Consider the following 26409-nt stretch of genomic DNA (forward strand, 5'->3'; position numbering starts at 1 on the left):
TGAAAATATTGTTGAATTCACTGAGACAGGAGCTGTGTATAAAGATGTAGAACTACTGAACAAAAGAGCTAAGGGAAGAAGCAGGAACATGAACAAAGGGTGGAAGCCTATAAAAATTTATGTCAATGATGGCTCAGGAGGTTCAAACATAAAGTATGCAGAAAGTTATAGAGTTTATGCGCTAAAAGGTGAAAAGCCTTCATTTAAGAACAGCTATTCTAACGCATATCCTCAAAAGTTAACGGATGGGGAAGTGGATGATATGAATGACAGCAAAAATATTAACAGAAATGGCGACAGAGATGCATGGAATTTGTTTACCATCAGTCAATTGAAGGTTAAACTTTAAAACAATGTTGGTCGTTCCCATGGAATATTTTTGACTTTAATGGTATTAGTCATGATATGAATCTCAAGGTATGAACGAGGAGAGATGAGAGACTTATATGCTTCCCAAATTTCTTCAAAAGGTAATGTTATACCTGACTGTTTCCAAATGAGTTCAATATCATAGCGTGAGAAACCTTGAAAGATAACGAAGTCAGTTATGAGACGTTTTATGTTTAAAGCAAGAAAACGCCATGTTTGCATAAGTATTGCTACAGTTAAATGGTAATGTCTGACTTTAGTTATGATGTTAGCTAATGGTGAGTCAGGCTTTGAAACTAAACCTTTTCCGGCGAAGTCGTCGCAAACTAACAAAGTATTTGAAGGATATTTTTTGAAGGGGTATTTTGAAAGTTTTGACAGAATGTAGTTTGTAAGTCGTTTCATATCGTAAACTCCTGAGTACTGACGTAAGTGGTGTTTGTCAATAATTCTTTCCATCTCTCAGAAGTCTTTTGCATTCCTGACTGTATAAATTCAACGATGGCATAATATTTCCTCTTACGTCGAATGTAACGTTGAAGAAATTCAATGAGTTCACTGTCTGGAACTTTAACGACAGAGGCTTGAACTTTTGACATAAATGTTTTCGCTGTTGAGTCCATAGAGTCTGAAGTTGCTGATATAATGATTTGGTCATAATATGAGTCATTTCCTAAACGTTCTGTTATGAGTATATGACGAATGAGGTTAAATGTCTTACCTGAACCCATCTTTCCACAATAGAAATACACACCATTTGAACAGAACTCATAGTCCTTACTGAAAGGAAGAATGAGAGAACTGTTGAGCTTTTCACTGCTTTCATTCATGTCTTCATCTACGTCATGTATTAAATGCTTCATTTTATCTTCATTAAAAATGCAAGTCAGAAATATTCAGAACATAGCACCGAGTCTAACTGACAAGAGTATAAAGATATACTATGAACACGTTATGATGAAACCTACCAAAATTCAAGAAAGTCAGTATACTTATGAATATCCAAGACACTGGGTAGAGTATGTAGGAGGTGAGAAAGCTATTGAAATAAGACAAGTTAGAAGTATTCCAGCAGGAAGAACAATATTATTGAAGAACTTTAATGTTTTGAGTATAATGATGAAACAAAGAAGCAAGATAGTTTTCCTGTTGCTGTGTATGTGAACTTAGATACAGGAGATGACATGAAAGTTTTTAATACAAAGCTTCAAACGGTAGTGAGAGAACAACTGACTGCGGAAGGACATCCATTACCTTCAGAAGTTACCATAGCATATAATTTTGAAACAAATGCAATAGATTTTAAATCGTCTCTGCAAAGAAGTCAGGTTTTACATTTAATGAAGCAGATGTATATTCGAATGAAAACTTCAAAGCTATTGCATGGTTAGATAATGACGATTGCTTTAAGAAAATATTTAAATCAGTGACTCAACGATGTCAATAGATGACCTTCGTGGAATGTTACCATCGACGTTTACAGTAGAAGGTTCAGCAGGATTGCTTACAAGATTGTCAATTGGTGGTATTTGGTCTCGTGAGAACATTGTTATAAAATCCAGTATAAGTGAATTTGCTGAAGAATCTATATTATGTCTTTCAAACTACATGTATTCGCCGCCGAAGCATTATAGTATAACAAACTTTGTCAGTAAGTTTAACATAAGACTTGTCGAACCTTCTTCAATGAAAGATGTTGTGCTACCTAAAGATGGAAAGGATGGACTCATTATTGAGATGATTTTAATTGCATATTAAATGAGCTTGTTCTTGAAGGTCATTCATGATGAAATAACTGTTGTAGAAGATGTTAGCAATTGTTCAGACATTTTGAAGCGTATAGATGAGATAAGAAAGAAGTTTATGAATGAGAATGTTTATGTTTCATTGACTTTCTCCAGTAAAGAGAACTTTTATGAGATAATATTGAAGAGAGATGATTTTAATATGGTGTAAATGGTAGCTTGGGCAGCTTTAGGCGCAATGGGAACAAAAGCATTAGCATTTGGAGCAAAAGCACTTGGGGCTTATGACGCAGTAAATAAAATGAGTGGAGGAAGAGTTTCGAAGACATTAGATGCAAATAAAGGAAAGATTGGAGGCTGGGTTGCAAAGAAGTTAAGATTAAATAAAATAGGGCTCATAAATAAAGCATCCAATTTGGTTGCGACTGAGTCAGAAAATGCTTTAGGAAAGGACGATGAGTTTGCAAAACATGCAAAAGACTTTAATGACCAGATGAAAGGTGAAACAATGCATTTAAATAGAGTCGATGGAACTAAAGAAAATGTTTCTTCTCCACCAGTAGTTCTTCCGTATGGTCCCTATGGAATGTATGGAAACCCTTACGAAAGACCATTTGACCCATTGACTGGTGGAAGTAACTGGTATCATTACGGACGAAGAAGAAAGACAGTTAAGCTGGAGACAGACGTGAAGAAAGCAACTAAAAAGAAACCAAGGAAGAGAGTTATAAAGCAATGAATTCAACGGGTGAAAAAAGAGGTGAAAAAAGAGGTGAGATGTCACCACTTCACCTAAATTTATTTTTGTGCTATGTTTTCATACGTGTGAGGGTGGTGATATCATTAATTTTTAAGTTTATTTTTTATTTACTGAAAATTTTTATTTGGATGTAAATGACGAAAACTATTGAGATAACAAACTACAACGGTCATGAGTTCAAGAATTTGTTCTTCGTTCCTCGTGAAAATACATTCTATCAGATACGAGGGAGAAAGGGTAAAGTTAGTTTGAGCGTTTATGAAGGAATGAAGAATGGAAAGTTTATACAAGCATACGATACAAACGGTAAACGTGTTTCATTAGCTTTGTCAAAACTTACTAACATTCATTTTGACAGTGATTTTGACCTATATGAAGAAGAAAGTGAGTCAGAAGATTATGAGCTGTTATGTGAAGCACAGCAATGGGAGGAGTTGCAATACTTTTGTAAGTGAGAACGTTTATTTTTTACATTAGTGAAGTCGTTTGTGAAAACGTTTATTTTTTCATTAGTGAGGTGAAGTGGTTGGCGGCTTTATAAATATTTAAGGTTAAGTTGGTGTTTGTGTTTGTGTTGTAAAATATACATTAACGGTTTCGTAAAGTGTCAAAACCGCTAAGTTGTGTACGGAGGCGCGCAGTGCCACAGTACACGACTTAGGGATACTAACTGGGGAATGTAAATTTTTTTACTGAGATGAAATGAACAATACAGCATTGAGACAAATGGGTTCAAGATGGATTTGTCGGCTTCCAGCAGTTACACAACGTGTTTGTCAAGTTCTTCCTATACCTCAGGAAGTTTTAGACCGACTTAAAAAACCTCAACAACCAGTTGAAAACAAACCAAACTAAAATTTTTTACTGAGATGAAATGACCGAAGAAGTTGAAACGGTAGATTTGACACCACAAACAAAAAGTTCAGAACCATTGTCAAAACCTGTCAAAGAACTTACAGATGAAGAGAAAAATTCAATAATAGAAAGTGCCAGGTCTGGAAATACAAACCCTAACTACAAAGTCACTTTTCATAAAAATGGAACGGCAAGTATCTCAAAAAAGAAACAGACTCTCACAAATAAAATATTGAAGTCTGAAGGAGCTTTCGAGACAACAGATGGAAAAGTTTACTTCACTGACCAACAGTTCATTATAGAACATCTCATTGACTTAGAGTCGAAATATTCTAAACTTTACAACAAACACAAAAAGTTGAAAGGAAAACAAAAACAAATGGCATATATGATTTATGAAGATGTTGACGACACAACTGTTCCTGCAAGTGAAGTAAAAGTCAGAGGAACCGAAAAGTGACGAAAAACCGATAGAAGAAGAAAAACCAAAAACTGAAGATAAACCAAAACCAAAGTTTAGTTTCCAAACTAAACCAGTCAACCTTCATTAGCTGGTATGGTTGGCGTCAAAGACTTATGGCAGCAGGCGGTTATGTAAGTAAAGAAAAAAAATATTTTTTTTTATTTTTATAAAAATGCCCCCATATAGAATGGATAGAAAATCTGCTAGAATAAAAGCAGAGTTGCAAAGATATGGTTGGAGAGTTTCGAAGAAGTTTAAATATAGGAAGGGAAGACCCATAAAAGTCTATGACAAATTGTCTGGTCTTCGCTACGAAATGGATTTGGAAACAGCACGTGCAAATTATCCAAACAGACTAGAGAGGTTAGAAGAAGAACGTCTTATGGACATGCCTTTCGATGTTAGTGAACCTCAAGTTGAAGGACACGACGGCTTTGCCAGATTCTACTGGAAACATGACGAACAATTGCATCCTTTGAGAAGGAAAAAAGGAAAAGGTGAAGACACACATGCTCCCATGGAAAGAACAAGATATGCATATGAAAAGTATCGTGAAGTTAGAAGTCAAATTACATCTGGTCGAACCTTTACAGTAAACTTTGACGAAGGAAAGAACAAAGAAGGCTTCATGGGAGTACTTGCTGCAATTCAAGACGGAAATAAGAAAGGACACAATCTCAGATTGACCATAACAGATTTGGATGGTCACATTTACTATGCACATGGCAATGTCACAACAGCCGCACAACTTCTTGACGCTTTCAAGACTACAAAGAGAGAACAAATGGTTGACTCCGACTCAGACATTTTGAATGCAATTGAAGGAATTGCAAGTGTCAAGTTCGAATGGTACCAACCTAACCCTCAAGCAGTCAGACAACATGCTGGATACTTCCCCTTCAGAAATAAGTCTGACATTGACTTGACAAGGTATGGAATTTACAATTCAATTGAAACAATTGTCAATGAACCTTGTATTCTTACATGTCTCAGGAACTCTGGTCTTGTTACAGATGAGAAAATGAAGTATCTTGAGTCATGTGTGAAGACAAGGTACATGCTCAGAGGTCAATTGGCAAAAATTGCACCGTTGGCAAATGTGAATATCCGAGTCAACATACCTACAGCTAAAGGTTCTTCACATGACGACTATGTTGTTGACAAAGACTTACCATGGTTGAAGATTGTACTTGTCCACAACCACTTCATGTTGAACGAAAGTCTTACAAACCCATTGTTCGGAAAAGGCAAGTGCAACATTGTCAGAGCTGTTAACATTCTTTTCGAGAAAGGTTTGTTGGAACCAATTCCAGATGACAAGCTGACAGAAAGTTTTGTACCAAAAGACGAAACAAACTTTTCATTGTTAGCAAGACCAAAAGTTGTTCCAGACAAAGTTATAGTACAAAAGAAGTACACAGTTCCACAAGGAGTTGGATTGTTCGGATACCAACCTGAACCAAAAGAACTTCCAATGAGGTTGCAAGAACTTCAAGATGCTATAAACAAACTTCCATTGAGACATCCAATTGACGTCAAATTGTATTGGAGAGCATCTGAGTTAGGTCAGAAGGTTTTATATGAAACAGGTTGCTTCGACGATGTTTATGAGATAACAGGAGAAGTTTCTCAGAAGATAAGAGACTCACTTGAATTTCCACAAACTGGACCGATTGGATGCGACAAGTTCGACTCAGATGAAAAAATATACTATGTCGACCTTAACGCTGCGTACATGAGGTTTGTCCAATATATTCCGACTGGAATTCCAAACGAAGATGGTGAGTTCCCGGGAAGGAACTATACAGTTGGAAAAGTCATACAACAACTGTATGATATTAGGAAAGCTTCAAACCCCAAACTTGCAATGACACTCAAATTGCTTATGAATTCGACATGGGGATATTCCATTAAGAAACCTCAAAAGATGAAGAGTAAACACTATGAGAAGGTCGACAACTTTGTTGAAGGGTTTTTTCCTTTTGTTTTGAAGTACGAGTTCACTCAAGGTCAAAGTGGCTTAGTAACCACATTAAAACCTATTGTCGAACATTGGTCTTACCCTCAGTTCGCAAAAGCAGTCCTTGACAACTACAACAAATTCTTCTCCGAAGTCAAATCCAAAGTGAAGGTTTACTATGAGAACATTGACGCACTCATGACGAACGAAGAAGGATACAACAAACTCATTGAAATGGGAATGGTCGGTGAAAAGATGGGTCAATTCAAATTGGACAAAATTTTCACCGAAGTTCATGTCCTCTCCAAGCGTAAGTACTGGGGCATACTTGAAGACGGCACAGAAATAAAACATTGCATGAAATAAAAACGTTTTTAAAACAGTATATTTTTACATATATTAAATGCTTCAGGTTGAAAAACAAAGAACAAAAGTAGCAGATACAAAACCGTTAGACTATATCTTTACAAATGCTGGTAGGAATATTTCAGATGAAGAAATTTCAGCCGGAGCTTACAGGTTTGACTATCCAATTCGTTGGCTTCAAAGTCCTTCAGATGCAAAGGCAATAGGATTTAGAAGAGTTTTGTTTTCAAATAGAACTAACGCGTTTATGTTCGCAGTATATTTTCATGGGCAGTATAAAGGTTCTGATGGTCTAATAGACAAATTTGACGAAATGAAAATCTTTACAATTCGTTCAGACGAAAGTCTTGAAAAAACTCTAAATGACTTTCAAACTCAAATAAACAAATACTACTGGGAATTTCAAGAAAAATACGACTCTTTACTAAATGGAACATACTATCTGAAACTAGAATATGACAAGATGAACTCCACCGTTTCATTTCAAAAGATTGAAATTAACCCTCCAAGAGATACAGAGTTTTTATATTGGGGAGTGGACAAACGTTCTTGGGCACAATTTCTTCGGTTACTAAACCAGAACGAACCATTACCACCAGATGGTCCATTTAAATTTATACTTCCACCAGCAGATTTGACAGTTTATAGAAACGTGTTTGACCCTCAAAATGTCATGTGTCATGCAAGTTTCAGTTCAAGCAACAACAGTTTTCTGTGTATCGGTAAGGACTTTTATGACTTTGCTTCTAAATTCTACGAACCACCTAGTAACAGTTTCTCTGACTTTCAAGTTTGGTTCACAACAAACGGTGTGCAGCATATAATACCATTGTACTATGACTTTTATCTCGAATTGTCTTTCATATACAACTAGGGAAAAGTGCTGAAAAAGTATTGAAAAATATATTTTAGGTGAAGTGGTGAGATCTCACCTCTTTTTTCACCCGTTTTCTCACCCGTTGAATTTTCATGAATTTCCTTAAGATAGAAAAAAATGAGTTAAAATGAGATGTTTACTGAACTGGTTGGATGCCGCCTTCTGAGGTTATGTAGAACGGCTGACCCGAGAAGTGGAACAAGACTTGTACTTTTTCAGAACAATGTCCGACGGTTAAGCCACAAACGAATGTCCGACGGTTAAGCCACAAACGAATGTCCGACGTCCCACCAAAAAATATATTTTAGGTGAAGTGGTGAGATCTCACCTGTTTTCTCACCTCTTTTCTCACCCGTTGAATTTTCATGAATTTCCTTAAGATAGAAAAAAAGTTTAGTTTTTTAAAAAAAATATTTTTTTATTTTTATTGTAAGAACTGAAATGACAGTCGAAGCAAAAACGTTCACGAACAAATCTAATGGCGAAACATTCACAAAAGGCACTTACAACGGTATTGAAGTCTTACGTAGAGACAAGGATGGTTATATAAATGTAACAAATATGTGTCAGCAGTTTAGGAAGGACTTTAGAAAGTTGTTGGAAAATAAGTCCTGGGAAGAGTATTTTAAGGCATTTTGTGAAGAATATACCAACCGCCGGAATTCCGGCGGTTGCTTTTTATACAAAGTTCATGCAGGAATTCCTGATGAAATCAAACAGGTTAGAGGAACGTATGTAGACCCAAGACTTGTAAACTATATAGCAATGTGGGCTTCTCCAAAATATTGTATAGCAGTTGGAAAAATTCTGGACTCCATAGACAAGAAAGTTCATGAGAAATTAGATGAAGAAGAACTTGAAGATACAGTAGAGAATGCAAAACCTTTGTTCGAACAAGAAGTTAGAAAAATGTGCGAAAAACAAATAGAACATGAACATGAGATGTGTTATGGTTATAGAGATTCTCCATACGAACTAGACCAATGGGAACAAGAAGATTTAAAGAGAGAATTTAGAGAATATGAACTCGCTAAGATAGCATTAGAAGCTGCAGAAAAGAAGTTAAAAGTTTGGGGTCGTTTTGTACAAAAATATTGTGAGTAAATGAACCATTTCTTTTTATTGAATTCGGCAAAAATATATTTTAGGGTAGATGGTTTTTAGGTGTCACTACGTCACCAGGTCCCTCGGTCCCTCGGTCCCTCGGTTAAACGAACTTCTCTGAAAAAATGAGACAACATGACATTTTGACAACAGTCCAGGAAATAAACTTCATCGTATATGTTTTGTCAAACATGAACGTAAATGTTTTGTCAAGACTTCTTCGTATATGTTTTGTCAAGACTTTCATCGTATATGTTTTGTATAAAAAGCAACCGCCGGAATTCCGGCGGTTGGTATATTCTTCACAAAATGCTTGTTTTGAGGTCGAGCCACTTTTGGCTCCACCGTATTTTTCAACCAAAACTCATGAATTTTCCCGAAATAAAAAAAAGTTAGTTTTTTAAAAAAAATATTTTTTATTTTTATTGTAAGAACATGTTAGCAACAACAGCACCAAACTCGTTAGTCATGAACCCAACTTCAATGTTAGTAGAGATGAAAAGCTTCATTCCTTCTTCATATACTTTCGAAACAGAAATCCAGAAGATAAAGCAAGAACTTCTCCAAGGAGATTTAGATTGCACTGCAAAAGATGAAACAAATGAAGAATATCTTTATGAAATGCAGGATATTATTGACCATCTACCTAAACTTCCTGAAATACAACAACAAAAGCTTACAATTCCAGAATTTGAAGAAATTGAAGTCAAAGCAACTGACTCAGTAGAAACCAAGAAGTTCATACGTAAGGTTAACTATGAGTTTCTTGGATTTCATTGCAACCACAAAGTCATGGACAAAGACTGCGATATGGTATATAAGAATGTTTCTGACATATATAAATCGGAGGAGTTTAAGACATACGACAACTTTGTTTCATTAGTTGCTGAATGTGTATGGCAGATAAGAGATAAAGATAGAAGAGGTAAAGTATGGAACGAACAGATAAAACCAGCAACTTTTGAGTTAAAGAAAACCATTGACGCCTTAGTTGTTCTAGCAGGTCAAATTTCAATGTACAATGCTAAAATGAACCCACAATGTTCTAAATGTAAAGCAGCAATGAGGAAATATAACTACTCCGTCAAAGAGATAGAACGTATGAGAAACGACTATGCAGATTTAAAGAAAGAAGCAGAGAAACCAGCAGAAGATAAAATGGACATGTTGACATTTCTAAACAAAAACTATCCAACAGCTGACGATTTCCTTCTATCTGACGTCAAGAAGAAATATAAAGAAACATTCGGCATTGTGAAAACTTTTGACATACTGACAGAAGAAATAGAAGCTACGAAATTGTTTAGGATTTCAAATATACATCGTACAATTCATGTAAAACGCTTGTGAAAAAAAGAGGTGAGAAAAGAGGTGAGAAAACAGGTGAGATCTCACCTCTTCACCTAAAATATATTTTTGCCGAGTAAAATGACCAAATTTCATGATATAACTGTATTTTTTTGACGAAGAGAACTTTTACACTTCGTAAAAAAAATCCCTGAAATCGTGAAAAAATGACCAAATTTCATGATATAACTGTATTTTTTTGACGAAGAGAACTTTTACACTTCGTAAAAAAAATCCCTGAAATCGTGAAAAAATGACCAAATTTCATGATATAACTGTATTTTTTTGACGAAGAGAACTTTTACACTTCGTAAAAAAAATCCCTGAAATCGTGAAAAAAATGACCAAATTTCATGAATTTCCTCATATGTTTGCTACCCTCGGAAAACCGAGGGTAGAGATTCCATTCGAAAATCGTAAAAATTTGCGACCCAGACTTTTTCGAGGGTCGCCAAAACTCTATGAAAATCGTAAAAAATTGCGACCCCGATTTTATTCGGGGTCACCTAAAACTCATGAAAATCGTAAAAAAACTCTATGAAAACAGTGAAAAATTGCGAGTACGTTAAAAATCTTACTCGCCTAAAACTCTATGAAAACAGTGAAAAAATGACCAAATTTCATGATATAACTGTATTTTTTTGACGAAGAGAACTTTTACACTTCGTAAAAAAATCCCTGAAATCATATCTTTTATACAAAATAGAAAAAATAAAGTTAGTTTTTTTTAAAAAAATATTTTTTTATTTTGTATGTAAAGACAGAAAATGTTAAAGGTTGAGTTTGAAACAGTTAAAAAGATAGACAATGACACCAAAGTGGTTAGAATAGGTGATTTAAACGTAAGATACTCAAAGAAATACAACAAATATTCTTTGTCAGACATTCTAACACTATCTGAAAAGAAAACATCCCACGACTGGGTTAGAAATGCTTCTACTCAGAAAATTTTGACAAGAAATCCTGAGCTTATGATATCGGTAAGATTCTATGGAACAAGAGCATATCTCATCGACAAAAGTCTTATACCAATAGTTTTGTTATGGTTAGACCCAGTTGTTGGATATAATTTCATAACATATGGTTCATTCGATACGGAACGTTGCAGTGAAGGCTTACTTTACATCGTTCAGAAACCGAAGGACTTCAATACAAAGAGATATAAGATAGGAAGAACATATAATATAACTCAAAGATATGACAGTATAGTCAATAGAGTCAAGGTTGTGTTCGTTAACGATATGAGAGCTGCAGAAACAGAACTACTTGAAAAGTTTGAGAAAATGTATGGTGCTCCCACGAAAGGTAAAGAAACGTTTGAAGTAGATGAGATCGACAAAGCTATAAAATTATTTGACGAAGTTGCTGAAAAATACATGTAAAGCGTTTATTTTTGGTCTTTTGTGAAAGTCAGAAACTAACGCTAGTTTTTTATAAAATATTTTTTTATTTTGTATGTAAAGACAGATATGACAACAACAGAGAACACAACAACTGCTATCGTTCATGAAGATATAAATGAAGAATACGAGTACATACAGTATAACAAACAGTTACGTCTCATTCGTTCGGTCAAAGATGACATGTACCAAATGCAAAGTATTTTGAATGCTCTTCGTTCTACAAAGCAAGCATACCATTGGTTTGAAAACCAACAGACAAAAGAACTTTTAGAAGAATTTCCTCATATGTTTGCTACCCTCGGAAAACCGAGGGTAGAGATTCCGTACGAAAATCGCAAGAATTTGGCTCCTGGTTTGAGAGGTTGGTATGTACATAGACTTCTTGTAAATGCTGTTGCAATGTGGGCTTCACCTCGATATGCTTGTTATATTTTCATGATGTTAGATGAAATTCATAGACAAGAACGTGAAGAGATGGAAAAGAAACTTCAAGCAAAAGATGAAGTCATTGAAGCAAAAGACAAAAACATACAGAAAAGAATACCACGTTCGGTACCAAAAGGAAAGGAAAAGAACTATAAGTATATGATTTATACTGAAGAGATGGAAAATGAAGAAGACAGAGATATGGTTATGTTGCATTTAGTCAGAAGAAACAACAAAAGCTTTTACGACCTTGCTAAGATTTACAAATCTGACAGAAATTGGTTCTATCGCGAAAACTTACCGATTTCAATGACCCCAAATGAAGATGTGAAACAAATAGTTCAAGATACGTTACCTCAAACACACTATGATATGAAAGGTTGTACAATACTTACATTCAAAGAAGATTTGCCGCTACTGAAGGAAAAGATAACAGAGTATTTCGATAACTTCAAAGAGGAAGAGTAAATGAACCATTTATTTTTGGTCTTGACTTCAGATGGCTCAGGTAGCTCTAGATGGTAAATTGGCTTGTCAAATCCTTCTGGCATTCCGAGTCCTTCCTTCTGGCATTCCGAGTCCTTCCTTCCAACTGGAAAAAAATTTCCCGACAACTGGAAAAAATTTTCCCGACAACTGGAAAAATTTTTCCTGTTGTTCGTCCGTAAACCATTCAAATTTTCGAAAATTGAGAACTTTTTGGTCGAACTTCAGAAAAAGTTTTTCCTTCCGACAGGAAAAGTTTTTCCTTCTGGCAGGAAAAGTTTTTCCTTCTGGCATTCCGAGTCCTTCCTTCCGACAGAAAAAGTTCTTCCATCCGACAGGACACAAACGAATGTCCGACGTACCACCAACCGAGTCCATTCCAAAGCCAGAAGAACCGACAGCCCCAGCACCACAACAGACTCAGACTAAAACACTTACATTTTCAAGCTTGACTTTTTACAATTTGAACTTTGTTTGCGTAGATATGAATTCTGAAAGAAGTATGAGGGTCTTGTATGACTTTGTACTTCTCCCATAGTTCATGTCTGTCAAACTTACCTGCCATGGACTCTTTCATAAGTTCCATGAAATCGTCTTCGGACAATCCGGGGAAAAGTACAATGTCAGTAAGTATTCTCTTTACATCCTTACTTAAACTCTTGGCTGTCTGTACACAAATGACAACAGAGATGTTGAAGTGTCTGAGCTTCTTAAGAATTCGACACATGTCTTGTTCTCTGTTCTTTAACAAAGGATGAGAAGCAAAGTCATCTAAGATAAGAAGACATCTATGAGGGTAAGTCTTCCAATCGTAAGATTGCAATTTCTTCGAAATGTATTCTATCTCTTTCTGTTTGTTTCTGAAGTGTTTCTTCTCTAATATTCTCTGCATTTCCTCATTTGGGTCTTTAAACTTCGAATTGACATACTCATTTATAGCATTGTACTTCAAAACTCTTCTTTGGTACTTCTTTATCCAATCTAACAACTCAGAGTCTTTTATACATACTAACTTAGACTTTTTTATAATATCTTTGAACGAATTGACGGTTTGGTCAAATTGACCCGAAGTACTACAAATGACTACTAACTCATAGAATGGGTTCTTCTCATCTAGTTCTTGTTGTTGTGCAGCCATTTTAAGATAAGTGAAAGTCTTACCAGACCCAGGTGGTGCAATTAGACCTGTTATACCATTCTGAGCAAATAAGAACTTGTCATGTATGGGTTTTATCTGAGCATTTTCCAACTTCCTCTTGTTCTTGTTTAAAACATTCTCAAATTTCTTGTCAATGTCAGCAAACTTTTTTTCTAACATATTTTTAGAAAAATTAAAAATTTTATCTTTTAGAAAATGTCTAGCGATTTCGCTATCTATATTCGAGACAAGCTTTTCGACAGCAAAACATCTGTCGACCATAAAATCTTACATAGTGTAAACAAGAAAGGGGAATTTGTTCTAAAGTTCTGTTTCTGGGAATATGACAAGAACCATAAAACATTAAGCAGAGCAGTCTTAAAATTTGTCAATGACAGACTTGTTGACAGAGATGACGCCTCTTGGAGAGATGAAGTCCAACAAAACTTCTTAGAATGCAAAGAAGACACATGCGCTGTTCTTGAAGATGAAATAGAAAACAGAATAGAAGAGCTATTAAAGGACAAAGAACTTTTACAAAAATATGGTTCTGAGAAGTTTGACATAACTCCACCAGAAAAGAAGAAGAGAGAAAAGAAAGAAAAGAAAGTAGAAGAAGAGAAGAAAGAACCAGAGCCAGAGAAAAAGAAATTTGACATGTAAAAATAAAATTTTATTTTTAGAACATTTCTGGGTCAATGTCAATGTTCTCTTCCTCTTTAGGAGCAAACACTGGCTTAGACTCTAAAATCTTTTTACCCAATTTACCTTGAACTTCTACAACTTTAGACTCATAATATTCATAGTCGTCTGCTTTCTTTGGTTCATAAGGTATAACAAGTTTGTATGCTTTGCCTTCTTTAAGGTTTGAAAACCTTCTGTCAAAACTTTCTTTGACTGTTAACAAACCTTCTATGTCTAAGTCTTCAAATTTCGCACCATTTTTAGTCACAATAGCAAACTTAACTGGTTCGATGTTCCAAACTTTGTCAAATGTAGACTTTTCAAAATGGTAGAAGTAAACATTCAAATATGTGAATGGGTCTAGTTCTTCTTTAAGTCCTGACATGTACTTGTTGACTGAGATGAATTTCGTCATCTTTTCTATCGGATAAAAAAATATTTTTTTTTAAAATTTACTCAGAAAAATTTTTCTTTGTATATACACCATTCTGAACATCTAAAAGACTTTTGACATTTGCCAAGAATGTTCGTTTAGACGCTGTCATATAACCATACTCTTGGCAATATTGTTTATATGAATCGTACAATGACCTTTCATCTAAACACTCAAAGTCAGTTTCATCTATGAACAGTTCATATACACTCTTGTTTGCTTCTAACAATGTTTGTCTCTCTTCGGTATGTGGAATTTGTCTTGGATTGAACTTTGAAATATCGAATGTCATGAAATATGAGAACAAGTGGTTGTAAAAGTCAGATGTCAAAGTTTCTGCTAAGTCGTCAAAATATTCTGTATCTTGCATATGAGAATCTGACGTTCTGACAACTACATATCTTCTGTCAGAACTTTCTAACTTCATCGGAACGGCATTGTTTGAAACCATGACGAAGTTTGCAACATTTTCACAAACTCTTTGGTCTTTATATTTTCTTTCAACAACTCCAACTTTGTCTGTTATAAGACTCTTCAAAGCATCTGAGTTCAAAACTTTTGTTGTATCTATACTTTGAAGTTCGTTACATACTATAAGTTTCATATTCTCTATTGAAGAGTTAAATTTACCGCAGATGTTTTCTAAGTTTGTCATATTCGGGTTCGAATAGCCCTCTAACAGTTTGCATAAGATATCTGTAAAGAAAGTGTTCTTACCTGTTCCTTGTTTTCCAATTATGATGAGAGCAGTTTCATTTTTAGCACTTGGATGTTGTAAGATGTTTGCAAACCAACATAAGATATACTCATAGACTCTTTCGTTTCCATTGCATATAATTTCTTTGACATGGTCTAACCAAGCTTCTATAACATTTTCTTTCCATTCTACTTGTTCGTATTTATATCCAGTGAAGATAGAATAGAAGTTTGGAGAAGGTGTATAGAACTTTATACCACGAACTGAAAAATCTTCAAGTTTTGACAATAAGATATCCCAAGCATCTAACATCTTCATACCAACTTGTACGACTTTTATTTTCTTAAGTTTCTGTTTACATTCTTGTTCTGAAACTATTGTCGCTCTTGGTTTGTTAAAGACAACATCCCATTCTTTCATGACATAACATTCTGGGGCAGAGTCGACATAAATGACTAAACGTTTCAAATTCTCGACTGCTTTGTTATAGTCTCGAAATGGACACATATTTCTGAACGCTTGGAAGTCATAAAAATCTGAAACGTCTATTCTGTACATTTTTATAAAAATAAAAAAAAATATTTTTTTATTCTTGAGCTATTTGTTGCATTTGTTCCATTTGTTCCATTTGTTGTTCTTGAGCTATTTGTTGTTGAAGTTGTTCTTGTAGTACAATACTTTCACCAGTTGCATCTTCCAATTCGAAACTTTCTGCCGTCATTGACAAATACATAGGACATAAAAGTTTTACAGGAACAAAGTTTGCGTCAACTAAGGTTAAGTTTATGTTTGCTAAAGTGTTTGAGTTTACTAAAGCTGAAAACTCTGCATTCGAATGAACAATAGGCAAACCAGCAGAGAATGTGTTGTTTATACGCATGAGTATCTTTTGGTCATAGTAGTTTCTGTCGACATTCGAATAGCACTTTGAACCTAAGTTTGAAACAATATATAAAATAGGTGTACTTAAAGTCAATGGAACAGACAAACCTTGTATGACACCTTTTCCTGTTATAGGAAACTGTTGGTAGTAAAAACCAGATATAAGTTTTGTATTATAGCTCATATCGTTTATAGTAAACTCAGTCGGACATCCAAACATAATGAAACCTGCTCTAGTTGCAGCACATGTTACACCCGTCCTTAAAGTATTAAATAAGTCAACAAAACCTGTTGGTGGTATATCTGAGTAAGTATCTTCAAAGGAGTATTTTTTACCATTCACAACAACAAAGTCTTCTGGTGTCAAAAGAGCAAAACAGGCTTTAGTCGTCATCGTGTTTAAAGTTAGTTTACAATATCGTCCTTGAGGACTTTGTAAGTTTGTTGTTATAGAATTATATGACTCAGGGTTTTTAGTCGTAATAGTATAAACCACTATGTCTTCTGCCATTTACATATATTTAAAAGTTTTTCTGAAAGTGGAGAAGAACTTCATCTAAACTTTCACATGGCGTTTCTTGAAGTTCTCTGTCTAAGAAGTTCAAATATTTTGTAAAGACATAGAACTTTCCTTTGTCTACACGAACAAACAAAACAGGGTCTTTCATATCGTTCAAAAGTGTGTAAAGTCCTTTACATGAAATAAAGTCTATATTGTTTTTCTTCAAACATCTTTCAAGAAGTTTTGACATTTTTACTTAGCAAGTAAATTTTAATGAAATGTTGTGGTCGTCAAATATTTTTATACGTCTGGGAAACTATATTTTAAGTTCAACGTTTCACCTCCTTTCATAACGTATATCTTGTCAATGACATTATATGAAACACCACAGCAAGCAATGTCGGGTTCTATTTCTTTGATGTTTATATCGTCTGCCTCTGTCAAAAGTTTCAATAGTTCTTTCAAAACTTCATGAGGTGCAATGACATATGAGTTCACTTTTACAGGGTTGTGTTCGACCAAGTTTAACATTATACCTAAAGCTTGACAAATCTTCTCCTGAGTTTTAAGTTTGTCTTTAAGTTGTTGGTAGTCGTTTCGAATATCTGCAACAGAACTTAAGTCTCTGCTAACTTCAGGATATGTTGGTTGTTCTTTTACAGGAACTATTGTTATACCATCTTCGTCTTCGTATGGTTTCCCCACTTCAACATCTCTGTCTTTGACATTGACAACAACACTTTGACTGTTTGTTTGAGTTGGTGAATTTAACTTCACGTCTGCCACCGCCATTAAACCTTTTGAAACACTTACGCTTCTATTTTTCGGAAATGACATTTTACTTAGAATAAAAAGATGGACGTATTTGAGTATCTCTTCGAATTGAAGCAGAACAAAGTTTACACACACAAACAATACAAGTTCATTGATAGAATAGTTCTTTATACAAACAATGGAAAATGTTATAGAATAGCAATATTTGCTGAACCAAAATATTTTCATAAAGCAAAGAAAGTTGGTATAACCGAGATGGTGAAAGTTCTTGACGTTGACAAAAATATAACAACAAAACTTACAGATATTTCTAAAGGTAAGTTTATAATACAATATTATATCAAAACTGGCGTACTGTCAATATTTGACGGAGAGAAGTCAGTTCAAGAACAACTTACTGACCTGCTGCCAAAATCTGCTCGATGGAAGCTGTCGTTATACCAATCTGAGGAGCCCCAGCAGGTTTCATCGAACGAATCTTCAAAAGAGCATCTTCTGTGAAAAGTGCTATTGGTTTTGTAAACTTCTTTGCTTTCAATTCATCTGGACCGTCTCTGTCACCAGTATATTGTATTTGAACTGTACCAACAGTTGAAATACCACCCATAAAGTCTTCTGAGTCAGCAAATGGAATGCCAAGCCAAAAGTTTGAACGGTCTCTATTTGTATATTGAGTTTTTTGACCTCCTGAATGAGTCCATACTTTCACATATGGCATAATAGAACTTTGCATTTCAGGGTTAATGGTTGTTGTGAAGTTGTTGTTAAAGTTCATAGCATCTAATGTCAAGTTGTATGACCTCATATCCTCAACTGTAGAATATTTCTCTCTTGGATAATATTTGCCATCTATGTTTATATGATATTTAATACCAGGGTTGTAGAAACAAGAATAGTCATTTATAGTTCGTCTGAAAGACAAACATAGTATCTGCATGTTTCATTGCAGTTGTTAAGGCAATATCTGTTCTTGCACCTGGGTCAGCACTTTGGTTTCCAACTTCACCTGCAAAGTCTTTGACAGATATCTGGTGTATAGGGAACATAAGTGGAACTGCAATATATTTGGCAGCTAAAGCATTTGAAATATCTGGGTCCAACATATAGACTGCAAGTCTGCTTTCTATTCTCTTGCATTCAAACTTTTCGCATGTGAACTTAACTGGGTCCCAAGCAGTTCCAGCAGCATTGAAATAATAGTTTACTTCAGTGTTGAGGTTTGAGAAACCAAAGTCTAAGTCAACTTTGTCTTTGCAAAATTCGGCGAATGACGTTTGATTTGCTCCCTTTACGTCTGTAAGAGTGAATGGGTCTTGTGTTGGTGCAATGACTAAGTTATTTTTGCTTGGAGTAAGTTCGATAGAAATTTTTCCTGCCCAGTTTGGCAAGTATCTTAAAAACCTGAAGATGAGGAAAGATGACAAAGGAACTCTAAGTTTCAGTTTTACTTTGGTTACTGCTGCTGCAGTTTGTCCAGAAAGGTTAACATAAACTCCTGGAACGTTAGGGTCAAGTCTTCTTATTTTCTCAATAGTTGCATACTGGTCTGTTTGTTCTCTAGCTTGTGGTTGTACTGAGTTTCTCAAAGCGAACCATTCATAGTTTGCCCATGTTACTGTTTGAACTAAGTCAGAGTTAGAATATATCTTATATCCCATGAAAACTTCTGGAGCATATTGGTATCCGACATAGAAAATTCCATTGCAACCTTTCTTGTCAGACAACTTGGCAGAAGGTTTTATTTCAATGTCTTGTTCCACGTATAAGAATGAGTTGTCAATAGAAATAATATGAAACCTGTCGCAAGCAATATCTACTGTTGTTGAAGAACCTTCTCCAAACTCACCTACGTTTCCATAAGAAACAGCAGTTGTATATTCGTAAGTCCCAGGAACTATTTCTGACCTTCTAATGGCATTGTCGCATTCGTTATACCATTCGGAAACATTTCCATTCATGGCATCCAAAACTGTTGGCGTTATATTCTGAGCGGCGTACATTTCATATGGGTAAAAATATAGAATAGTTGGATTTATATGTCATAATAGAACCCACGTGGACCAAGCTTTACTTTCTTCCTGACTGAGTTTTTAACTCTTCTTTTTCCTTCATTGCCACTACTTTCACTAGATGAAGTTACTTCTTCACTACTTTCACTTTGTTCTACTCTTCTCTTCTTCTTTGGTGTCGCTTTTGGTAACTTGCCCTCTGCTTCAAGTTGTTGCATCTTTGCCTCATGTTCACCTAGTATGTTGTAAATTTCCCATGTCCTTTTTGCCTTTGGGCTCTGGTCGCCCATCTCAGGTAACCTATATCCTAGAAAGAGTTTGTCATAGTTTGTATTTGAGTCTTCGCGTATTGTTTGCATGACTCTTTCCTGAGTTTCCGGTTCAAGCTCTTCAAACAGAGCTTGTCCATATGGAAATAAGCTCGTTTCCAAATATATGTTTTTGTAGCCATTCTGGTTTTCTTTCCATGTTACCAACAATATCTTTTGTGAATGGGAAAGCTTTTACCCAATCGTTTCAGTCTTGCGTCATTTATTTCTGTAGTTGGTTTTATTTTGTCAAGGAACATGTTTTTTCAATACTAACATTTCATTTGGTACTGTCCATTTGAGTTTTCTTAAATATTCATCCCTTCTCGGTTCATTGTCTGCAAAGTAAGTTTTTATGACATTTTGTAAACTTTCGTTTGCAAGGTCATGTACAATAGGTTCTCTTCCTTCTCTCTCCCTAACTTTCTTTCTAAACTCTTCACCAAATATACCATCTCTATGGTTCTGTGTAGTTCTTTGAGATAAATGTTCTAGAACGTCAGGTGTTATATTTCCATCAGCCATGTTCATTTCATACTGGTCCAAAATATCTGCATGTTTCATATCTTTCAATGGCATTAAAGCCGCGCTGAAAAATACCAGCTATATCTGGTTCACCATTGACTTCCATTGCGTCTACAACTTCTTGGAATTGTGGTTGTAAGTTTATGAACCACCTATCCGGGTTAGCTTTATGACCCCATCTCATTGTAGTTCCATAGTCTGCAGAAACAAAAGTAGGTTTGTTTCCATCTTGGTTAGGTTCTGAATGAACTTTAAACAATGTTTCATTTCTATATGTTTTGTTGAAATTTAACCTTTTATTTTCACCGAGTTCATCCGAAGATTGAACGTTAAATGCTCGTAAGTAAAAAGGGTTGTTGTATTTGTGTAATTTCTTTCAGTACTTCCATTCTATGCTGAATATTTTCATCTGGTGTTGGAGTCTTTTGTATGTCGGCAAACATTTTTCGATATTCTTCTACTATGTCAGCCGAATTTTTTTTTAGACTCTTGGAAAGATTCCATATTCCCCCTATACTCTTGTTGAGGGTCAAGATTTTTCGGCTGTTCCAAATCTTCATCTAGTTCTGTGAAGTTAGTTTCCAAAGGAGGGACTTGTTCGTTTCCTTCAGGCTCTTCTAGCTGTTGTTGCTGAACTATTTCTTCCATGTCTGGTTGTATCTGAACTATTTTCCTGTGGAGTTTCTTGTACCTCATCTGCTAGGCATTTCATATATTCCGAGACCGTTTTCAACAAGTTCCCTTCTAAGTCATCCGGACATTCAAAACCTTTCTTCTTTCGTTCCGTCTCTATTTTTTACGCGTTTCATGAAGAGAGTTAATTGTCATTTAGCTCTGACACAAATATCTCGGAGTAAATTCGTTCATGTCATTTGGATGATAGCTATTAAATCATATCCCTTAGCGAGCTTGTATTTTCCAGGTTTGAGATTATATCCGATTTGGTGCAGAGCCATAAAGCTAAATAGGTTCGGGTCAGATTTTCCTTCATTGAACTTTCTAATAGCTTCTTTATATCTGTCACTAAGTCAATAGTATCTGGGTAACCATATCTCTTCCTTAAGCATTTTTAAGAATTCTTGGTTTCCTTGTTCTCTACTTCTTTTATGTCCTTGCTCTGTTTGTGGTTGTTGTTGTGCAGGGTTTTGAACTGTTGGTTGCTGTGCTGGTTGTGGAGGTGGTTGTTGTGCAGGGTTTTGAACTGTTGGTTGTGGAGGTGGTTGTTGTGCAGGGTTTTGAACTGTTGGTTGCTGTGCTGGTTGTGGAGGTGGTTGTTGTGCAGGGTTTTGAACTGTTGGTTGTGGAGGTGGTTGTTGTGCTGGTTGTTGTGCTGGATTTTGAACTGTTGGTTGCTGTGCTGGTTTTGGTGCATGCCTGTGTCTGTGTCCATGTGACGATGTAAATGTGTTAGGTAGTCCTGGTGCAGGTGCTTCTCTTGGAGGGTTTGGTGGTATATAAGTTCCACTAGCTAGTATATAAGTTCCACCAGCTGGTACATAAGTTCCACCAGCTGGCACATATGTTCCATCTGCAGCGTAATGTCCTACCTGACTTTTCGTTTTTAAGAAAGCATTTACTAGGTCTGTTTTGGTCTGTTGTAACTCTTTTTCTTGACTTTTCACAACAGTTGCTCTAACGGCGTCATAGGCACTTTGAACTGCCTGTCTCGTTGCTGTATCTGTTATTTTCGTCATATTTTGTGCTACTTCTCTTAACTCTTTGTCGAAACCTTCAGACTTCAGTTTCTTTCCAGATGAGAAATCGTTCACTAGTTTCACCTTACTATGAAGAGCTTCGAAGGCGTTCTTAAAGTCAGCATTTGTTAAAGCTTCATTTGAACTGTCTTCATCCGCTTGTATTTTTGTCCTTATTGACCCTATGAGTTGGGCTGCTTTAGCGTTGGCTTGGGCATCTAACCAGTCATTGTTAGCTTTTATATATTCTGCGCTTTTCATTGCCTTTTGCATGGCTGCGTCGTTATTTTTACTTTCTTGTGCTAAGTTTTCATACTGTACGGTTTGGTTTTGCAACTGTAAAAGTTTTTCTGCCTTTACATTTGCTTCAACTTCTTTTTTATACTCATGGCTATCCATATATGTCTTCAGGGCTTTTTGTTTTATTTCTTCATCTTTCAGTACTTTATATCGAGTAGTATGGTTTTTCAAATTTAAAACATCTTGTTCCATTTTTGCTACTTCTGCTGCTTTTTCTGACACTTTTTTCGCATATTCCTCTGTACTTAGTTCTTTCAGTTGTTCTTCTTTCTTCTTTTTTCTACGTTTAACTCATTGAGTTTCTTTGTGTGTCTGTCATATTCTAGTTTCTTTTCGTTTTCACCTATTTGCTTCTGTATGTCTATGTTTGACTTTTTGACATCTGCTATTTGATTTTTGAGTGAACTCAAATTCATTTGACTTTGAGGGTTATAGGCTGTTCCGTCTGCAGCTCCACCATAGCCTGCCATTTTCGCTAAAAGTGCCGCTCTTAAACCTCCACTCTGTGCACCAACAACTCGGTTTAAAAGCATAGGATTGCTTGACATTTGTTGCAACATAGTGGGGTCATTCAGCATTTGTTGTTGCAACTGTTGTTGTGGTGTCAGTTTTACTATTGGATGTTTCAATGCTCTCTTCCTCTTACGTATATTCTTACGTAGCTTACGTGGCATTTTAAGTGAAGTTAAAAAGCGGTTTTATACTAAACATCTTCAGGGCTAGAGGGCGCAACGCGCCTGGAAGCCCCACTCCCTTTTTTTTTGTACCTGGTTTAATTAAGCTAATTGTCATCAGAAACTTGTAATTTTTATGAATTTCAGATTTTCTTTTCATTACTGCTTTTCTTAATAGGTCAAGTTCTTATTTACGTTATAAAGTATGATATTTACAAATATCAAGTTATCATGTTTTTTGAGAAATTATGAGAAACAAACAAAAATGAAAAAGATAGGAATAGCAATGAATAGTGATGTGGGTATAGAAAATGTAAGAGATATGAATGCAAAGCAATCAGTATTTAGGATATTGACCATAGATTTCGAAAAAAAAATGCTGCATATTGAGCGAAAACTATGATTATATTATAAGGCTGTCATTTAAAGCATAATGAAACTATTCCCTTTTCATTTTAATCGAATAAGATAGTAAAGATTTTTGAATTAGCTAGAAACTGATGAGATGTTTTCACAAATCAGATTTTGAATCTTTATAATGCATAATTCACTCAATATCTCAATTTTGATATTGCGAGATATTTTTGCTATCGGTTTCGCAATTTGGACACAATAGCAAGAGGGTTCTATAAGCATTATTATCAACGTAGAATCTGAATAAAAAAAAGGTATTGGGGCTTCCAGGCGCGTTGCGCCCTCTAGCCCTGAAGATGTTTAGTATAAAACCGCTTTTTAACTTCACTTAAAATGCCACGTAAGCTACGTAAGAATATACGTAAGAGGAAGAGAGCATTGAAACATCCAATAGTAAAACTGACACCACAACAACAGTTGCAACAGCAAATGCTGAATGACCCCACTATGTTGCAACAAATGTCAAGCAATCCTATGCTTTTAAACCGAGTTGTTGGTGCACAGAGTGGAGGTTTAAGAGCGGCACTTTTAGCGAAAATGGCAGGCTATGGTGGAGCTGCAGACGGAACAGCCTATAACCCTCAAAGTCAAATGAATTTGAGTTCACTCAAAAATCAAATAGCAGATGTCAAAAAGTCAAACATAGACATACAGAAGCAAATAGGTGAAAACGAAAAGAAACTAGAATATGACAGACACACAAAGAAACTCAATGAGTTAAACGTAGAGAAAAAGAAGAAAGAAGAACAACTGAAAGAACTAAGTACAGAGGAATATGCGAAAAAAGTGTCAGAAAAAGCAGCAGAAGTAGCAAAAATGGAACAAGATGTTTTAAATTTGAAAAACCATACTACTCGATATAAAGTACTGAAAGATGAAGAAATAAAACAAAAAGCCCTGAAGACATATATGGATAGCCATGAGTATAAAAAAGAAGTTGAAGCAAATGTAAAGGCAGAAAAACTTTTACAGTTGCAAAACCAAACCGTACAGTATGAAAACTTAGCACAAGAAAGTAAAAATAACGACGCAGCCATGCAAAAGGCAATGAAAAGCGCAGAATATATAAAAGCTAACAATGACTGGTTAGATGCCCAAGCCAACGCTAAAGCAGCCCAACTCATAGGGTCAATAAGGACAAAAATACAAGCGGATGAAGACAGTTCAAATGAAGCTTTAATGAATGCTGACTTTAAGAACGCCTTCGAAGCTCTTCATAGTAAGGTGAAACTAGTGAACGACTTCTCATCTGGAAAGAAACTGAAGTCTGAAGGTTTCGACAAAGAGTTAAGAGAAGTAGCACAAAATATGACGAAAATAACAGATGCAGCAACGAGACAGGCAGTTCAAAGTGCCTATGACGCCGTTAGAGCAACTGTTGTGAAAAGTCAAGAAAAAGAGTTACAACAGACCAAAACAGACCTAGTAAATGCTTTCTTAAAAACGAAAAGTCAGGTAGGACATTACGCTGCAGATGGAACATATGTGCCAGCTGGTGGAACTTATATACCAGCTGTTGGAATTTATATACCACCAAACCCTCCAAGAGAAGCACCTGCACCAGGACTACCTAACACATTTACATCGTCACATGGACACAGACACAGGCATGCACCAAAACCAGCACAGCAACCAACAGTTCAAAATCCAGCACAACAACCAGCACAACAACCACCTCCACAACCAACAGTTCAAAACCCTGCACAACAACCACCTCCACAACCAGCACAGCAACCAACAGTTCAAAACCCTGCACAACAACAACCACAAACAGAGCAAGGACATAAAAGAAGTAGAGAACAAGGAAACCAAGAATTCTTAAAAATGCTTAAGGAAGAGTATGGTTACCCAGATACTATTGACTTTAGTGACAGATATAAAGAAGCTATTAGAAAGTTCAATGAAGGAAATTCTGACCCGAACCTATTTAGCTTTATGGCTCTGCACCAAAGGGGATATAATCTCAAACCTGGAAAATACAAGCTCGCTAAGGGATATGATTTAATAGCATATCATCCAAATGACATGAACGAATTTACTCCGAGATATTTGATGTCAGAGCTAAATGACAATTTAACTCTCTTCATGAAACGCGTAAAAAATAGAGACGGAACGAAAGAAGAAAGGTTTGTGAGTCCGGATGACTTAGAAAGGGAACTTGTTGAAAACGGTCTCGGAATATATGAAATGCCACCAGATGAGGTACAAGAAACTCCACAGGAAGAAATAGTTCAGATACAACCAGACATGGATGAAATAGTTCAGCAACAACAGCTAGAAGAGCCTGAAGGAAACGAACAAGTCCCTCCTTTGGAAACTAACTTCACAGAACTAGATGAAGATTTGGAACAGCCGAAAAATCTTGACCCTCAACAAGTGTATGCGGAGAATATGGAATCTTTCCAAGAGTATAAGAAAAATTCGGCTGACATAGTAGAAGAATATCGAAAAATGTTTGCCGACATACAAAAGACTCCAACACCAGATGAAAATATTCAGCATAGAATGGAAGTACTGAAAGAAAATGTACACAAATACAACAACCCTTTTTACTTACGAGCATTTAACGTTCAATCTTCGGATGAACTCGGTGAAAATAAAAGGTTAAATTTCAACAAAACATATAGAAATGAAACATTGTTTAAAGTTCATTCAGAACCTAACCAAGATGGAAACAAACCTACTTTTGTTTCTGCAGACTATGGAACTACAATGAGATGGGGTCATAAAGCTAACCCGGATAGGTGGTTCATAAACTTACAACCACAATTCCAAGAAGTTGTAGACGCAATGGAAGTCAATGGTGAACCAGATATAGCTGGTATTTTCAGCGCGGCTTTAATGCCATTGAAAGATATGAAACATGCAGATATTTTGGACCAGTATGAAATGAACATGGCTGATGGAAATATAACACCTGACGTTCTAGAACATTTATCTCAAAGAACTACACAGAACCATAGAGATGGTATATTTGGTGAAGAGTTTAGAAAGAAAGTTAGGGAGAGAGAAGGAAGAGAACCTATTGTACATGACCTTGCAAACGAAAGTTTACAAAATGTCATAAAAACTTACTTTGCAGACGATGAACTGAGAAGGGATGAATATTTAAGAAAACTCAAATGGACAGTACCAAATGAAATGTTAGTATTGAAAAACATGTTCCTTGACAAAATAAAACCAACTACAGAAATAAATGACGCAAGACTGAAAG

General features: G+C 35.6%; 15 protein-coding genes and 3 pseudogenes across 18 annotated transcripts, besides 3 other annotated features; 12 read left to right on the forward strand and 6 right to left on the reverse strand.

The window, feature by feature from the left end:
- Positions 1-3528: part of a mobile genetic element that runs on past the window's edge.
- On the reverse strand, positions 346-1199 carry TVAGG3_0761740 (annotated as a pseudogene). Its single transcript has one exon. A coding segment is annotated over exon 1 (854 nt).
- TVAGG3_0761750 lies at positions 1554-2127 on the forward strand (annotated as a pseudogene). The gene has a single exon. A coding segment is annotated over exon 1 (574 nt).
- TVAGG3_0761760 (protein of unknown function, DUF4107 family) lies at positions 2608-2853 on the forward strand (the record flags this gene model as incomplete). The annotated part of the gene is made up of 1 exon (XM_051245654.1): positions 2608-2853. One exon carries the CDS (start codon positions 2608-2610, stop codon positions 2851-2853), a length of 246 nt encoding a protein of 81 aa, XP_051092241.1.
- TVAGG3_0761770 (uncharacterized protein) lies at positions 3009-3329 on the forward strand (the record flags this gene model as incomplete). The annotated part of the gene is made up of 1 exon (XM_051245655.1): positions 3009-3329. One exon carries the CDS (start codon positions 3009-3011, stop codon positions 3327-3329), a length of 321 nt encoding a protein of 106 aa, XP_051092242.1.
- A 220-nt stretch (positions 3529-3748) lies between the features above and the next one.
- On the forward strand, positions 3749-4037 carry TVAGG3_0761780 (uncharacterized protein; the record flags this gene model as incomplete). Its single annotated transcript, XM_051245656.1, has 1 exon — positions 3749-4037. A coding segment is annotated over one exon (289 nt), but the record flags the coding sequence as incomplete, so codon positions are not given.
- A 342-nt stretch (positions 4038-4379) lies between these two features.
- On the forward strand, positions 4380-5125 carry TVAGG3_0761790 (uncharacterized protein; the record flags this gene model as incomplete). Its single annotated transcript, XM_051245657.1, has 1 exon — positions 4380-5125. A coding segment is annotated over one exon (746 nt), but the record flags the coding sequence as incomplete, so codon positions are not given.
- Positions 5126-5720: 595 nt separating this feature from the next.
- TVAGG3_0761800 (DNA/RNA polymerases family) lies at positions 5721-6518 on the forward strand (the record flags this gene model as incomplete). The annotated part of the gene is made up of 1 exon (XM_051245658.1): positions 5721-6518. A coding segment is annotated over one exon (798 nt), but the record flags the coding sequence as incomplete, so codon positions are not given.
- Positions 6519-8019: 1501 nt separating this feature from the next.
- Positions 8020-20354: a mobile genetic element.
- Positions 8026-8499, forward strand: TVAGG3_0761820 (uncharacterized protein; the record flags this gene model as incomplete). The annotated part of the gene is made up of 1 exon (XM_051245659.1): positions 8026-8499. A coding segment is annotated over one exon (474 nt), but the record flags the coding sequence as incomplete, so codon positions are not given.
- On the forward strand, positions 8935-9849 carry TVAGG3_0761830 (organellar and viral DNA polymerase type B; the record flags this gene model as incomplete). The annotated part of the gene is made up of 1 exon (XM_051245660.1): positions 8935-9849. One exon carries the CDS (start codon positions 8935-8937, stop codon positions 9847-9849), a length of 915 nt encoding a protein of 304 aa, XP_051092247.1.
- TVAGG3_0761840 (uncharacterized protein) lies at positions 11688-12143 on the forward strand (the record flags this gene model as incomplete). The annotated part of the gene is made up of 1 exon (XM_051245661.1): positions 11688-12143. One exon carries the CDS (start codon positions 11688-11690, stop codon positions 12141-12143), a length of 456 nt encoding a protein of 151 aa, XP_051092248.1.
- On the reverse strand, positions 12604-13053 carry TVAGG3_0761850 (protein of unknown function, DUF4106 family; the record flags this gene model as incomplete). Its single annotated transcript, XM_051245662.1, has 1 exon — positions 12604-13053. The coding sequence occupies one exon, from the start codon at positions 13051-13053 to the stop codon at positions 12604-12606; it is 450 nt and encodes a 149-aa protein (XP_051092249.1).
- On the forward strand, positions 13765-13962 carry TVAGG3_0761860 (uncharacterized protein; the record flags this gene model as incomplete). Its single annotated transcript, XM_051245663.1, has 1 exon — positions 13765-13962. A coding segment is annotated over one exon (198 nt), but the record flags the coding sequence as incomplete, so codon positions are not given.
- On the reverse strand, positions 13979-14398 carry TVAGG3_0761870 (protein of unknown function, DUF4108 family; the record flags this gene model as incomplete). Its single annotated transcript, XM_051245664.1, has 1 exon — positions 13979-14398. The coding sequence occupies one exon, from the start codon at positions 14396-14398 to the stop codon at positions 13979-13981; it is 420 nt and encodes a 139-aa protein (XP_051092251.1).
- TVAGG3_0761880 (uncharacterized protein) lies at positions 14436-15533 on the reverse strand (the record flags this gene model as incomplete). The annotated part of the gene is made up of 1 exon (XM_051245665.1): positions 14436-15533. The coding sequence occupies one exon, from the start codon at positions 15531-15533 to the stop codon at positions 14436-14438; it is 1098 nt and encodes a 365-aa protein (XP_051092252.1).
- On the reverse strand, positions 17666-18076 carry TVAGG3_0761890 (protein of unknown function, DUF4106 family; the record flags this gene model as incomplete). The annotated part of the gene is made up of 1 exon (XM_051245666.1): positions 17666-18076. The coding sequence occupies one exon, from the start codon at positions 18074-18076 to the stop codon at positions 17666-17668; it is 411 nt and encodes a 136-aa protein (XP_051092253.1).
- A 240-nt stretch (positions 20355-20594) lies between the features above and the next one.
- On the reverse strand, positions 20595-21807 carry TVAGG3_0761900 (annotated as a pseudogene). The gene has a single exon. A coding segment is annotated over exon 1 (1213 nt).
- Positions 21808-23528: 1721 nt separating this feature from the next.
- TVAGG3_0761910 (protein of unknown function, DUF4106 family) lies at positions 23529-24059 on the forward strand (the record flags this gene model as incomplete). Its single annotated transcript, XM_051245667.1, has 1 exon — positions 23529-24059. A coding segment is annotated over one exon (531 nt), but the record flags the coding sequence as incomplete, so codon positions are not given.
- A 727-nt stretch (positions 24060-24786) lies between these two features.
- On the forward strand, positions 24787-25017 carry TVAGG3_0761920 (protein of unknown function, DUF4106 family; the record flags this gene model as incomplete). The annotated part of the gene is made up of 1 exon (XM_051245668.1): positions 24787-25017. The coding sequence occupies one exon, from the start codon at positions 24787-24789 to the stop codon at positions 25015-25017; it is 231 nt and encodes a 76-aa protein (XP_051092255.1).
- An 833-nt stretch (positions 25018-25850) lies between these two features.
- Positions 25851-26409: part of a mobile genetic element that runs on past the window's edge.

This window comes from Trichomonas vaginalis, chromosome III (genome assembly GCF_026262505.1).
Source record: "Trichomonas vaginalis G3 chromosome III, whole genome shotgun sequence".
In the NCBI taxonomy this organism is placed as follows: Eukaryota; Parabasalia; order Trichomonadida; family Trichomonadidae; genus Trichomonas; species Trichomonas vaginalis.